Source organism: Chrysemys picta, chromosome 15, assembly GCF_011386835.1.
Source record: "Chrysemys picta bellii isolate R12L10 chromosome 15, ASM1138683v2, whole genome shotgun sequence".
NCBI lineage: Eukaryota > Metazoa > Chordata > Testudines > Emydidae > Chrysemys > Chrysemys picta.
Window position 1 is genome coordinate 10230971 of NC_088805.1, and position 15648 is coordinate 10246618.

The 15648-nt window shown below is 48.0% G+C and overlaps 1 protein-coding gene across 1 annotated transcript; it reads left to right on the forward strand.

Moving 5' to 3' along the window:
• The first annotated feature begins 1515 nt into the window (after positions 1–1515).
• On the forward strand, positions 1516–14075 carry HSPB8 (heat shock protein family B (small) member 8). The gene is made up of 3 exons (XM_005303256.5): positions 1516–2663; positions 8022–8085; positions 12808–14075. Exons 1-3 carry the CDS (start codon positions 2279–2281, stop codon positions 12965–12967), a joined length of 609 nt encoding a protein of 202 aa, XP_005303313.1. The 5' UTR covers positions 1516–2278; the 3' UTR covers positions 12968–14075.
• The last annotated feature ends 1573 nt before the right edge of the window (positions 14076–15648 follow it).

Sequence of the window (15648 nt, forward strand, 5' to 3'; positions counted from 1 at the left end):
AGGGAGGGGCAGGATGATTTCCCTGCTCTGGGCGGTCGCCCCCTCTGTAGCCTGTGTGGAGCCATCCCCACCAGAGAGGCCCGCGCTCAGGATTCTCCTCCCCAGAGCAGTCAGACACGTACACACCCCCTGTGCTACTGACAGCCCCAGCTGGGAGCTCGCTGGGGCTTTGGCAAGGTCTGTGAAGGTCAAATGCATCCCAGGCCAGTTTCAACAGAAGTTAAAGCAGTACTTCGTGGGCCCAGCCCCTGGAAGCCCTGGGGAGGCTTCCCAGGCACTTCAAAGGGAGCTGGGGCTGGGGCAGTCCCAGGAACAGAGACGTGTCTGGCCAGCCTTCAAAGGAGCGAGAGCGAGGAGGATCTAGCGATGCGAGCTGGTCATGGTTCCTGCACCCCATGGGGATGGAGGCACAACTCTGCCTGGCTCAGCCTGCTCCATACTGTAATTATAGGCCATAGTCACGTAGCTCCAGCTGGGTGCAGCAGCTGTGGGAGGGCAGGCGTGTGAGTGATGCAAAAACAGACCTCCCCAGGTCTGTTAACGTTCTGGAGCTGGGGTGAAGCAAGCCCGAAACCTCCCTTGTTTGGCTGGGTTCAGTGCTCTAGAAGCTCCTGGCCACCTGCTAGTCCGTAGCTGCCCTGTGCTGTCCCGGGGAGAATCCCAGCACGGGGCGGCGGGGGAGCCTGGACCAGCCCTGAACTGGTACGACCCTGAACAACGGTTTATCCCGTGCTCAGTTACCCACTATGCTCCCCACAACTGTCCCACGAGCACCTCCCCAGAGCCCACCCCACTGCTCCTGACACCAGCATTCATACGGGGCCAGCTGCAGAGACAGCATATTGAAGTGAGGCTCAATTCCCCCCCCCCCAAGCTCTGGGGGGACAAATGACGCTTCCTAGGCCAGCAGGGGCTGCTGCAGCCCTGGAGGATTTGTGCCAAGGGAGAGGGGAGATGCTGTTTGCACCACAACTTCCTGCTTGGGGGGGGGTCAATGGGAGCGGCCAGCCAGCCACCCTGGCCAAAGCCTCCCCAGCCAGTGCTGCCCCATCGTGGGGGCGGGCACCCCCCACACATACTTGCCGGCTGCTTAGGGTACCGGGGCAGAAGCAGACCTGATCCAGGGCCCAATTTAGCTCTCAATTGCCATGAAGCACTTGCCGTGGGCTTGGTCTCCTAACCTTGACTGTAGCGGGGACTGGGGGTCCGTGCCAGGGCTGAGTCAGCCGGCTGCTCTGCCACACAAGGACCCTCTTTAAAAGTCTGACCCCTTGCGCACAGCCCTAGCTCGTCACTATCCCCGATACCGGCACCGAAGCCACAAGGGAACGACTCACACTAAGCAGTACAGTGCTTGGCTCAATCGGCCCCTGCTAACAGGTGTCCTTACAGTGCGAGGCGAGCGAGGGCTCTGATAAGCTTTTGGGCCAGGGGGGTATTTTAAAATGGTGACAGGTTGGGGATGCAGTCAGCCTTGAAGCTATTCGGAGCATGTTGGCTGCTGTGGGCTAGGGAGGGAGCAAAGGCGGGGAGGGAGCAGAGCAGAAGGAGTGGCAAGTGAGGAAAGCTGCCTAAACTTGGCTGTCCCACGTAAGTATTCCCGGCCCAGTGGGAGAGGTCAGCTGTCGCCGCATAGATTCTCCAAGGGTGTTTCATCCTCTCTAAAATACGCAGCTGACAGGGCAAGGATTGCAAAGCACAACCCCCAGCCCCGAACTCCATATAAATAGAAGGCTCCCAGCTGGTTGGAATGTTAAAGAAGTTTCTGGACTCTGAGCACCAATGTTTATTTAAGCTCCTGCCAGGGATCGGAAGGGAAAGGGGCAGGTAGACAGAGGAAACAAGCGTCTTAAGTTGGGGATTTTCTCGCTCCCTGGAAGAGATTTTTCACCACCAAGGTATTTTTTTCTTCGCTCCCCCACTTTCTCTTGGGTGGAATTTCAGACAAACAGGATACTGTTTCTCTCCTCTCGCTCCCTGCCTCCTGAATTCTTTGCTCCCTGCCTTTTAAATCTTCGAATGATTCAGCCCTGATTTTTTTTTATCGTGTTGGTTTTGGGGAACGGGTATAAACTAATATAAACTGTTGGATTCCGGGCACAGCAGTTCCCCCCTCTCTGGTTTGAGTGAGTGGATGACTCAATCCTGGGAATTTTTTCAAGGGAAACTTTGCACTAAGGAACAGAAAAGCGAACACTGACATTTCCTGTGCTCTAGAGCCGGACAGCATTGGCAGTTTTGTCCTCACACAGTGTTGTTTTTGACTTAGAAGAAAATCATGGCTGACAGCCAGATGCCCTTTTCCTGCCATTACTCCCCCAGGCACCGAAATGTCCGAGACCGATTCAGAGAGCCTGGCTTGTCCTCTCGACTCCTGGACGATGACTTCGGCATGTGCCCCTTCTCTGGGGACCTGACTGCAGACTTGCTGGACTGGGCTCGCCCACGACTGACCAGTACCTGGCCCGGTCCACTGCGATCAGGAATGGCCCGAGCCCCTGGCATGCCCCCTCCGGGATACGGCTCCAGGTTCGGCAGTTACCCTGAAGGTCGGAGTCCTGCTCCCTTCTCTGGGGAGCCCTGGAAGGTGTGTGTCAATGTGCAAAGCTTTAAACCCGAGGAGCTGACCGTGAAAACCAAGGACGGCTATGTGGAAGTGTCAGGTGAGTGAAAGACAGGGAGCAGAGGAAGGGAAGCACAGAAAAAAGGACCATAGAGAAATGGAAATAAATCTAGGTCCTAAAAAGAAAAGAAAAAAAAATCTCTTACAAAATCTAAGGTTCAAATAACTAATTCCAGGAGTTTCTGTCAATCCTATGTAAGCTTTATTTTAACAAAGGAACAGTCCCCTGCAGCATGTGCACGCCAAACACTGCAGCCTGAGGCAGGGAAAGTGAAACGTGCCCGATGGGACTACTCCCAGCCTCCAGACTGAGAGAAATCGAGGAGGTTAACAGGCTTGAGGGGCCTGATTCTCCTTCGGCTTACTCCAGTTTCACAGCAGTGGGACTCTAGGGACTTGGATGGAGTTGTGCCTGATTTACACTAGTGTGAGAGGAGCACCAGGGCCTAGAGGTTTAAATGCTCTGCCAGTTTTGAAGAGCTAGGACATTCATTTCCTTAAACTGGATAGGGTGAAAGTTTAAGCAAAGGGCAAGGGTGAGATTTTCAAAGCTGCGTAAGGACTGGAAATTGAGCGTCCAAAGCACAGATGTAACTTTGAACATCTCAGCCCAGAAAAGCATAGAGCGTTCACATCTAGAAAGGAAGAACCTGCACACACTTGCTACCTGACTACTGTGCCAGACACTGGATCAAATCCTACCCAGCGGGTAGCTCTATCCAGAGCAGGGCACAGTGAGCCCGGACTGAGACCTGGGTCTGTTTCTGTTTTTACACTCTGATGACACTTGTCATGCCAAACAAGTCTCATTGGGTTAAACTGAAGTGATTAGTCCTCATGAAGTCAATAGCACCAATCATGGCAGCACTGAGTGTTTGCAGGGTTGGGCCCCAAGACAATTCTGTTAATTATGGCTCATTCCAGAGATTCTGGTCCCAAGGGGAAATTCCTTTAAAGGGACAGTGTCTCACTACAGTGTCCTCAGGCATTCAGCAGCTACTAGCAGTCAGGAATGCTGCAATGACCCTACTCTCCACCCCTCCCCCAAACAGGAACAAGTCCCAAAGGGGCAGGACAACCAGACAAAAAGAACAGGAGGAGGAAGGGGGCTGGAAACGGAGATGACCAGAAAGAGTTAAGTGGAGTTTTTAAAATAAGGGAGGATTAACAAGTGGGGGAGGGGGGAGCACATACATTGTGCAATGGAGTTAGAGAAGGGTGGTGGAAACAGAACATAAAGCTGGGAAACAAAGGGAGAGGTTAACAGAGCAGAAACAGCAAAAGAAATAACCTGGGAAGGGAAAAAACCCCTTTCTTTATGTTGTGTCTAATTGTTAATTCGTTTAGCATCCCCTGCAATAACACTGATGATGGAGCCAATTCACCAGCGCTCAATGAGGAGGCCATAAAAATTCTATTGTGATTTCCCAACAATTAATGTAGCATTAAAAATAACGTGTTACCAGGAAAACATAAAGTGGGCAGGGGGGGGGGGGAAAAGAGCTGATGAGATTCTCTCTGCACAGCCCTGCTAGCAAGCGCCAGGGGGAAGGAACGCTCTGAACAGAAGAAAAGAACCAGGGCTGGCTCTTCAGCTGTTGTAAATCAATGTCACTCCTTTGGCTTGAAAAGAGCCCTGCTGATCTACACCAGTTGAGGATCTGCTTCACAGAGCTGAGCTGTAAGTGCTCTGGTGAACTGCACCGGCCCCTGGGGAAGGAAGTTGGAGGAGTATGCTGGGGCTAGGGGAGGAAAAGGAGCAGGCCGCCCCTGGCGTGGCAGGAGGCCAGAGAGATCTGCTTTCAGTCTGAAGTGTCAGCAGGGAGACTGATCGGGCCGCAAAACAATGTGAAAACATTGGAGCACAATGACCCATCAAGCTACAGCGGGCAAAGTATTGGGAAAATCTTATGCTGACAGAGGGATGGCCTACGGCAGCCTTATGGAGCTCATCAAGCTTGGATTTCTGATTCATAGGTTTCGGGAAACCACAGCAAAAGTGACCATAACCAGGATTAAGGCTAGGGAGAGCAGGAGAGAGCTGTTGCTTGCTAAGTCTTGCCAGAGGAGCAGGGTAACTGGGAGGAGAGATTTCCCCCTTGCAGAAGGGACTCCCACACTAGAAGTGGGATGAACCCGGGGGACTCTGGCTGACAAACTCTCTTTTAAAGTGACAAATAAGCTTTGGGCCGGATGAACCAAACAAAATGCCACCCCCATTCTGATCAGCACCTGGCTCTGGGACCATGCTGGGGGAGAAGGCTCGTCCTTGTGTTTGGGAACTGATCATGTCTGAGTAGCCTCCCCCCGGAACATGGTCTGGTGCTTGATGCCTGCTCTTTGGGCCACTTCCGCCATGGAATACGACGGTGGTAACTCCTTCTAGCAGGTGAAGTCAATGGGAGTTGCATCCACTCCCACTACGGTGGAATCTGCCTGAGAAAGGGAACTGAGGAGCAGCAGCTAGAAACCAGTTTTCTTCCCGCTGTGTTTGATTTTGGGGCAGTTCTTTCTGGGGGAAGCACTCCTCGCTTATGGCGAGTTCTGCCACTGGGTCAGCAGCAGACACAGCCGGGGGCTGATTCAGGGCTAGCCAGAGCTGTGTAGAGAACTGAGTGGTGGGGTTTGTTTGTTTTTTGGCTCACTGGCCAAACTGAAAAAGTGGGGGTGGAGAATCGTTTGGGGCCAAACCAAAGGTTTTGTTTTATTTTTGGATTTTTGTACATTTAAAACAATAGAAAAATCATTTCAAATTTAAAAAATAATCCAAACATTTGCTGTAGACAATGGCAGAACCAAACACTTTGATTTTTTTCAGAAGGGGGGGGAGGAGTGACTGAAACAGCGAATTCTACACACATTCACAAAATGTTGAGGTCAACTTGAATCTGTATCTTTCAACGAAGAGAGTTTTTTGTCTGTCGGAAGAATTTCATCCAGCTCCATTCTGGACGCTGGCTAGACGCTGCCACCCTAGCGTTACCCTGATTTATGCAGATGTGAGATCGCAATCAGGCCTATTTGATTATTATTCCACATCTATACTGCAGGATATTTACCAGAGGCCTCTGATCTATACATCTGCCAGGTAATGAAGAATCACAGAGCATCCACTTGGATTTTAAACTTGCATTTAAACACAGTAACAGGGCCCGGGGTTTTCTGCCATTCTGTTGCTTTGCAGACACGCCCTAGGTTTAATTAGACATCTTCCCAGAACAAGCAGCAATAATGTTTCACCCTTAGCACTGGTCTCTGACATAGGAGGTTCCAATTAAACCATGAGCTACATTCCGGAATTTAACCCTGTAGTTGCTGAATTAGACTATTGAGCATTATGTAGCAGAGGGTGCTTATCTGTCCATTATTAATAGCTAAGGAGCACCAAAGTGTGCCAGATACTTTCCAGACAAATAAGAGGGCAACAGTGTGGCCACCTCACGAGATTTTATTGAGAGTCTCGTGATACTTAGTGATTTTTCTTAAAGCCCCAGCTCCTGGAGGCATGGGATCAGGTGAGATCCTCAGCTGTCATTACACAATAAAGGTAACTGTCTAGCCCTCCTGGCTGTGAAGTGTGAAAATGTGGCCCCAGTGTGACCCTAAAGCCTCAGAAGGCATTTTTTTTCTATGATTGTTAAGCCAATGCCATGATTGGGGGGGAGGGATTTTTAAACACGCAGGGTTGGCAAAACCAGGATGACTGAGTGAGCAGGGAAGTTCAGCACACCTTGTTAATTCCATGTTTCATTCAATTTTTATGCTAGTATAGCAAACCATGGCCACATACAGATAGCTTTCCCATGGTCATTCCATGCCTTCAGCGCCCAAAACACAGGTCTTCACCACTTGGGCTGCAAGGGGAGCTCCACGAGCTAAGGGAGAGCCTGGTCAGGGGGAAGACCTGGAAGAGCATAGAAAGAAGCTGCCTGCTCTAGAGTTTCAAGGACCAGTCAGTAGAGGAAGACATAATCGCATGTATTGGCATGCCCAGCTTGCTGGAAGGTTAGGGAACTGGGGTCAAAGGCCTTTTGGAGGAGATTACCTTTAAGGAAGGATTTGAAATAGAAGAAGGTGGAGGTGTGGACTGTCACAGTCCTCCACAAGATGTAGCCTCACTTCTTCGGCTACCGCTATTCTCTAAGTCTCCCGCACTGTATCACCCTTGGATTCATGACCATTTTCCATAACACTGGGTAGGAGACTCTCTAGGGCTGATAATTTGATGGGCATAGGTGGCGGTACAGGACATGTTTCAGCTGCTGTGGGATCTGCACCCACTCTTACATGCCGTCAAACGTTCAGGTGCTTCCCCAAAGCTAGCCTGGAACTATCCCCATTGTCTGGGGCTCTGTGCTCATTACAGCAATACTAAGCAACCAGCAGTGCCAGCAAACCAGAACTCACCAAGGCCTCATCTGTCAATGCTTCAAGTTATTTAAACTCTCTTGCCTGTGAATTCTAAATAGATTTTCCTAGTTGTTTTATTGATCTGTCCCAACCTCCAGCTGTTCAAACGATCTCATTCTGCTACGCAAACACCTTGCTACCCTTCATTCTAAGGATCTTCTTTAACCCACAATTTTTGTCACCGCCCACCACCTCCATTCCTTCTTGCCACCCAACCTTCTAATGGCTCTGATCGGTTCTAGGCTGCTGAGAACTTTGAATCGGGGGCATTTCAGGGCTGGTTGAAGCCAATTGCAAAGCTCCCATTGGCTTTAATGGTGCAGGAACAGGGCCTCCAAGAGCACAGCCCAGTTAGCCGATTCCCGTTTTGGATCTGTAGTACACAGAGGTGAGAACAGGTTTTTCTGTATTTGCCCCATCTAGAACCTGGATCGTCCACATGCTTTTGGCTCTAATAAGATTAGACTTTCAGCAAAGGGTGTCTTAGAGCAGTGCTCCTCAACCTCTTCCATACCTACCCATCTCCCTGGAATCTCCATCCCATCTGGCTAGGATCCCCTCCCATTTAGCATTATGAAAAGGGTAGGACAGTCTGGAGCCCATGACACCTGCTTACGACTCGACATTGAGAACCTGGGCCTGACTATCTTCTCACATTGGTGTAAATCAGGAACAACTCCACTGAAGCCAGTGTAGTTACATTGGTGTAAGGGAGAGCAGAATTAGGCCCACTAATCTAGATGCAGAAGGTAGGGTTCCTTCTCCCACGGTGCCTGTTCGCTGTTAAATTTTGGGCTTAGTACTGCAGGTTCCTTCACCATCAGCTTCTCCCCACGTTATTTTTCTTTTAGGGGGCTCTTGCAGAAGCAAGAGCTTAGCTGGGTCAAACTGTGAAGGGCAGGGGAGGAGAATCTGAGCAGAACTTTTTTTGCCTGTTGGTAAAACAGCCATCTGAGACACTGTTGTTGTGTGTTCCTGTCCCCTCCAGGCAAACATGAAGAGCAACAGGAAGAAGGAGGAATAGTCTCCAAGAACTTCACCAAGAAAATCCAGTATGTATAATATACACCGTGGTTTCTCAGTTCTTTCTTATGGGGCTTGCCCACACGGGGCTCTCACTCCACAGAGGAGAGCAGGGTTTAGGAATGAGGACGAGTCTCTTATTTTTGAGAGCATGAAATGATTTTCTGAGCAAGCCATCAAGCACTCTCCCTCAGCTCCCTGTGAACCACCGACGGCCAGGTTCTGCTCTCAGATGACCTGGGTCCCATTGATTATAATGGGATAGGCCCATGGGCAGATTGTGCCCCTAATGCACACCCATCCTCCTGACAACCAAATGAGGTTGATATGGATGCAAAAGTCCTGTTACTAGGTGTGTACTCCTGGGGAAACTGGTAACCTCACTAGCTTGAAAGGGTGGCCTGCAAGTGCATGTATTGGAGTCAGTTACTGAACCTGAATGTAATACTGAGACCAATGCTGAAATTATGCCCTAATATAGAGGTCAGCCCTGCAAGAAGCCATCAGCTGCATCCCCTTCAGCAGGACCCCCCCCCCAAGCATCGACTCCACGGGCTGAGATTTTCAAGGCTGCCTAGGTGATTTGGAGTCCGCATTCCCACTGAAATGAATAGTTGTGTATCTAAAGCCCCTGGACAGCTTTGAAAACCACAGCCATAAAGTCTGGCTCCTTGTGCAGCTAGGTGGGAAACATAAATCAGTGAGATGTGTTTGAAAAGTGTTCAATTCCCTGCCCGCAAACCACATTCCTTCAGGGTTTGTTATTACAAGCCCAAGTCTGTGCTGGCGCAAGAGATTGTAATCGTATTGACTTCAGTGGAGTTACATCATGAGTGAATTTGGACCAATGACTCCACAATATATTTTTGAACTATTTATGAGTACATGAGTAATAATAACAAATAAATAAATAAACACATAAGTCCCCGGTACTTACACTGTGTGAATGATTCACACTCCAGAACTCTCTCTGAAATTTAAAGCCACAAGACTGCACAGCTGATAGCAACCCTCTTGCCTCTCACCAGTTCAAATCCAGCCCAGCCTGATAGTGGCAGGGAAAGGTATTTCCACGAGTCCATGTGTCTCCATCCAGCTCCTACTGAACAGGTGCCCACGCGAAAACAGACCCGTTAGCGGAAGTCTTAGAAAAGAAGCCAAAGACAACAAATTCTTCTCTTACCCCTGGAGGTCAGGAGTGAGGCTAAATGTGATTCCAAACAAACCCCCAGGCCCAAACACTCCCAAAATTCACTGCTGACTTCTAGAGAACAGGTCAAATCAAAACCCAGCTCCAAATTTCCCTCCGCTTCAGGGCAGGTCAAATCTGATTGCAAACTTGTGTCTATTTCAAGGAAAGGCATGTTGATGGGGAAACTGAATTTGTATTAATCTTGGGTGGCAGGAGACCTAGGTTCTATTCCCGTCTCTGTCATTGACCTGCTGTGTCACTTAAACCTCTCTGTGCCACAGTTTTCCCATCTGCAAAACAGGAGTAATGCCTTACCCAGCTTTGAAATGCACTTTAAGGTCTATAGGCAAAATGCTCTATAGCAGGGCCCAGTGTTAGAAATCAACAAACATCAGACAATTCCAAGCTCTAATTCTACTACCTTAAAGTTTCTTTCCCTCCACAAAGGCACATGTTGTGGTTGGGGTGTCAGTGTTTTACCTTAATCCGTACATTTAACCTTAAGCTTCTGTAGAATATAGACAGGGCTAGACCTGCACGTCACAATATGTTTTGCAAATATCCTTTCCATTACCAGGAACGTCAAAGCAGGACAGGGCAGGTTGGAGAGGAACAAGGCTGGACAAACGGGCAGGGTTACAGAGGGTGGGCGTTCTCAGCTCCCAGCAGGACTTGACAGATTGATTTCCTGTGATATTCCTGGCTGTGGCTGAGCAAGTCCCATGGTGGATCTGTAACGCAAGGCGAATGTCTCATTAGCTCGTGCTGCTTATAAATATTTCATGACTAAGGCAAAACAAAAGATCTCTTCTTAACGCCTACCCAGCCATAATCCTAACTATGTTTATTGGGACTATATTTTTTGGAATTGGCTGGAATGTTCATATTAGGGGAAATAATGAGAAAGGGGGGAAAAGCAAGGAAATTATGTCACAACCAGCAAAAACCAGAAGGAATGGGAGAAGTCAAAACTATCAGGAAAAAGATACTCAGCTGCAAAAAAAAAAAAAAAAAAGTTGTCATTCGATATTTTTTTTTAACTCACAAAAATTGCTCACTCTTTAAAAGACAATAAAAAGGGAAACGAAGGCCCCAGGCCGGGGAAACACTTAAGAATGTTTATGATTGAAGTAGTGGTCAGTGGAACAGCTCCTGTTTGAAGTTATGCATGTGCTCCGGTACTTGGCTGGACTGGGACCAAGGCCCTGGATGACTTGCATTGCACTTTGCAATGGGGCCACGGCATTTGTTTAACAACAAGTGAGAAGTAACAGGTACATTGACTTTTCCTTTAAGAGGCCCCTACTCATTGCCTGGTGAAACTATTTGATAAGAACTGGTAACAGGATGAGATTTTTTTAGAATAATGCAAATGGGTCAGGCTGGTCAGTGTGGCCTTCAGTGAAACGAGATCCTCTTGTGCTGGGATACTAGTTTCCCCCCTCTACCCCTTAAAAAAAAAAAGTTATTCCTGCCCTCAAATCTCAGAATCACCTTACCAGACCTCCTCTCCGTGTGTGCAGCTATGATGGAACAGCCCCCCCCCCAACCCCCACCCCGACCCCCTTAGCCTGTCTTCTGCAGCATAATGTCAGAGGTGACACCTTGGGTCTGATTCTGCTGTCACTTGCACCTAGGGTGACCAGATGTCCTGATTTTATAGGGACAGTCCCGATATTTGGGGATTTTTCTTATATAGGTGCCTATTACCCCCCACACTCTGTCCCGGTTTTTCATACTTGGTGTCTGGTCACCCTACTTGCACTGGGGTAAGTCAGCAGTAAAAGCTCTGATGTCAGTGGAGTTACCTGCGTGAGATCAAACTCGGGCCCCTTGTTTTGTTCGGACTTGCTACCTGCCCAGCAGTCGGTGTGTTGGTGCATACAGAGCCAAGTGCTGCCTGGCCAGTGCTAAGCCTGAGTAAACGGACAAGGAGCAAAGCCGCTGAGTGGGGCTGTGGAGGCAGGATTTCCCCCCTCTAACACAGGAGTGTCGCAGGGAGTGGCTGTGCTGCTGTCACGAGCAGTGTCCGTGGGCTGTCACAGCCTCTGGGGGACGCGTGTTCCCCCGTCAGAGTGGTTTCAGGTTGTGGCTCTGTGGCCATTCCCTTGCCAAGCCCCCAAAACTAGACCCCTAGGGCCCAATTACCATTGTCCTGCACCTTGCTCCCTCCTTTAAACCAGTGCACAGTGAATGCCAGAGTTTACCCAGGCACAACGAATGGCGCAAATGGTGAGCCAAGCTGCAGCGCAAGTGAGGGTCCGAGCCGCAGAGTTCAGAATGATGGCGTTCTTTGGAAATCAAAAACGAACCAAACTTTGCATGGAGGCTTCTCTGCCCAGATGCGAAATGCAAGCAAGCCTGTCTGTCTGAGTACAAACTGGTTGGGTCAGATTGGAGACAACAGTCTGAAAGCAGATTTACGCTGCCCAGCCCAGGCAAGTTTAGTAACCAGTCAGAGAGGCTCCTTATTTGGGCATGTTTTTTTTTTTTTTTTTTTGCCATGACGCAGGCTGTGATATAAAGATGATTTACTTGTGCTTTGCAGAAGCTCAAGATGCATAAACTATGAGTGGCATCCAGTCAAACATATCTGCAGGGGAGATTAACCAGAGAGCCTTATAGTGAAAAGAGAGGTCTTTAAACATACACAGAACATACACAGTTATAATAATGAATAATACAAGGCATCACCAATTCTGGATCTGCTTGAGGTTCATTAATTTAATTTAAATAATTCTTTGTACATCTCTATATGGTTTTGCCAGCTGGGGTTCTCTTTACAAACATTAATCAATCTAGCCTCATAAGAGCCCACAATGTATGTAAATAATATCACTACCATTTCACACATGGGGAAACTGAGGCACGGAGCGATCTAGTTAAGTGACTCAGTCAAGTCTGTACCAGGGATGGCTAAGGATCCCAAGACTCTTGACTCCCCGTCCTGGACATTAGCCACAGGACCATTCTTCCTAACCGCCTTTAGTCCAATTTATTAGTAATCATATTCTCTGAAAGTGACACTGGCTAGACCCAGTCCACGAATGTGGATTTCCACTGGGGTGTGCAATACAGTATAAGGATAGATTGCCAAGAAAAATAGACAGCACAATAACTCAAATGTGCCCCATAATATTTAATTGCTGTTTATTAGCAAAAAGTGACCCTGCCACAATATTTGTTAACCTTGAGTAATGGAGACATTTTACTTGACTTGATGGTCCCTACAGCTGAACTATCTGGCTATGCTTAATGGTCAATTTACTGAGAGACTTGCATCTGCTTTTCTATGGAGCAGTTGTGTTCTCCAGCAGCCATTTTGGCTGGTCCTAGGCAGTGTTTACCAGTGGAAAATACAAAGGACAGACAAGTCAGTAATGATGTAGGAGCATAGGATGCTGTGACGCCAAAATGGAATTCCCACAAAGCCCAGTTTGGAAAATACAACAAAGGTAACAACCGCAAGTGCTTGTCTAAAAACTACAGGGGAAAGCAATGTAGTGGACACTGAAGAAAAGGGATTGGCAGCCCCATAATTTTCCATTCCTCTTTTCAGACTTCCATATGAGGTGGATCCTGTCACAGTTTTTGCTTCCTTATCACCAGAAGGTTTGCTGATCATTGAAGCGCCACAGATACCTCCCTACTGCCAGTACGGAGACAGCAGCTATGGCAACGAGATCCCAATGGACAGCCAAGAAGCAACCTGTGCTTAAAGTGTCTTTCCCCATTCTCTTTCTTCCCGCTCCCTCCCTGAAAAGATTTCTCTCCAATTCCAGATGTGATTGCATTAGCTGAAAGGAAGTGTACATTGGATATTTTCTTAAAGGGCCGTGTTTCCTCACATTTTACAAACATATTCTTGTTCTAATCAGAATGATTTTGTACTGGGAGAAGGTGGTTGACAGTAAGCCTCCAGTACCATTAATAATGTTGTTCTTTGTAATATGGTTGCACCTAGATGGCCTAAGAGAGCTCAGAGCCCTGTTGTGCTAGGCACTCGACATACTAACAGTAGTAGACAGTCCCTGTCCCAGTGAGCTTACAATTGAAATAGGCGAGACAGATGAAGGATGGGAGGTGAAACGACTTACCTGAGGTCGTACATAAGGTCACTGGCAGAGCCAAGAATAGAACCCAGGTCTCTTGACTGCTAGTTGAGTACCTTAATTACTAGACCAAACTGCACTTTGCTTTTATTGGTCACTTATTTTTCTCCGGTAGCTGCTGCTGACCAGCCTGGGGCAGAGAATTTACCATAGCAAGGTCCAAGCAGTGGTTGAAATCCCCTTACAAACTGCTCATGGGCTCTGATCCTAGCTAGTCTTATTGAAACGGGAGTAGATAACTCCATAGCTCCAACTTCTCTCTTCGACACTTCCCCCTCAGCAATAAGTATCCAATCCAGCCCACAGTTTCACCAAGGTTTTATAGAGGTCTTACATGCTCCAATATTGTTTATCTGTATATCAGACAGAACAAAGTGGATGTCTTCTTTATTATTATTATTTTGCTATATGTTATAGATGGAATATTTATGACAATATCAAAAATCTTTTCTCCTCTTCAATTCAAATGCAACTCTGTAGTCATACCAATTGTGCGTCTTTTTCTTTGTCCTTATTTGAACTACTGCTCTTTAAACAGCCTCTTGCCAGCATCTGCACTAGTGATGGAAAGATGTTGTTGCTTCGTAGACAGACAAACTGACAGATCTGACATATTTCAAAATGTAAATTGTGTGCATGTTTGGAACCTTTTTTCCAAAGAGGATTTGTGCTTTTATTGGACAAACTTGATAAATAAAACTAGTTGACATTCTTAGCTGTTGTGTTTGTCTTTCCAGAAACCAGCTAGGATTTGATTGGTTTGGGGGAGGGCAGAAAGCCGAGTCTCCAAGGGAGGAGTGTGCGCAGCAAAGTTTCATGGTGGGAGCTGTGGGGTGGGACAGGAGGTAAAGTTAAGTTGAGCTGGTTGAGAATTTTACAATGATACTTTTTTTGGACAGAAAATGCAGTTTTTGCAAAATCAAAATTTTTCCATGGGGATCATATCTGTGTTGCTGACATTTTTGTTTATACTCCGTCAGGAAAACAAACACAATATTTGCCTATGTGGGCCAAGCTCCCCAGCTGAACTGTACCTCTAGTGATGCCCCATAATCTCGCGTCTAGTTGAACTGCTGCAGTGCATCATGGGAGTCACATGATCATAATATATCATGGGAGATGCAGTCCTGCAAGGGAACCTGGCCCATAGAGGAGAAAGGTGGCAGGAGGCACCCAAACAACAACTCCCATAGGGCATTGCAGCAGCTCAGAAAGACACAGATTAATGTTGAATCGAGTAGAAACAAAACACTTCAGTTTGGTTCCACAAACCATAACGTTTTGACACTTCTGAATCGAAGGGTTTCAGAACTTCCCATTCCATTAAAAATGTTGATATTTTTACTTTCCATCCTGACTGAACAAAACCAAATTTCAAAATATCAGCATCTTCCACGTGCTGGAAACTCTGATTGTCAACAAGCTCTACCGTTAAGGGGTTTTAATGGTCCCAGTGTCTCCCTCGTGCATACTACAATGCTGCAAAATGGGAGTGTTACTGGCACAATAATTTCCCCCATAACAACTATGCTGAGTGTTCTTCAGTTCAGACATTCCCATCCGGCACACTTCTTATCAGTACGAGGCCCTGTTCCTACTAGAACTCGTAAACAAATTGCAACCAGTCAGTGGCATGGGTGATGTCCTCACACAATATGGTTAATACGTGGGTGGAAACCATGGCAGCTAACCATGGCAGCAGCCTAGGCTGATACGTGTCTCTCTTGCTGTAAGCAGGTCTCACCACTGGGGTTTGCCCATATGTACAGAACCCCCCCCCCCAACCCCGGTCCTGAATCCTCTCTGTTCTGGGTGCAGCAGGAAATCCCAGCATGCCTTGCCCCAGGTGCTGCTGGGGTCTTTCTATGAGCAGGAATCTATCACCTACTGGGACAGTGTGATGGGCTGTGCAGAGCCTGTCCTTCGACTGGTGAGGAAAGAGTTAACCCCCTTTCCCATAAGCAGGGCCAAACAGCTGTGCATCTTCAATGTAAAACTGCTTAGGAGACGGTGGAGCCTGCTCTGAGGAAGGGAAGGCCCAACTCCTCACTCTCTGTCTAAGGGACCAGGTGGGTGGGTTGGGTGAAGTGATCGAGAGGATTGACAGCAGAACCAGAAGTCTACCTCGCAGGAGAGAGCCTGTTGTTTATCTTCTCCTGGAAACCACTCTGAGCCAAGCATTGTCCAGCCCCGCTGCTCCTGCGGATAGATACACCCAGAAGCGGCCCTGTAAGGAGTGGGTCTTTACTTCTCCGTGAGGAGCTGGCAGGTAAACCAGGCTTTGTTTG

What these genes read in the sequence shown, in the direction of transcription:
- HSPB8 (XM_005303256.5), top strand. Translation starts at nt 2,279, where the DNA reads ATGGCTGACAGCCAGATGCCCTTTTCCTGCCATTACTCCCCCAGGCAC. An exon ending in CGGCTATGTGGAAGTGTCAG is followed by an intron (nt 2,664 to 8,021) that starts GTGAGTGAAAGA and finishes TGTCCCCTCCAG; the next exon opens with GCAAACATGAAGAGCAACAG. An exon ending in AACTTCACCAAGAAAATCCA is followed by an intron (nt 8,086 to 12,807) that starts GTATGTATAATA and finishes TCCTCTTTTCAG; the next exon opens with ACTTCCATATGAGGTGGATC.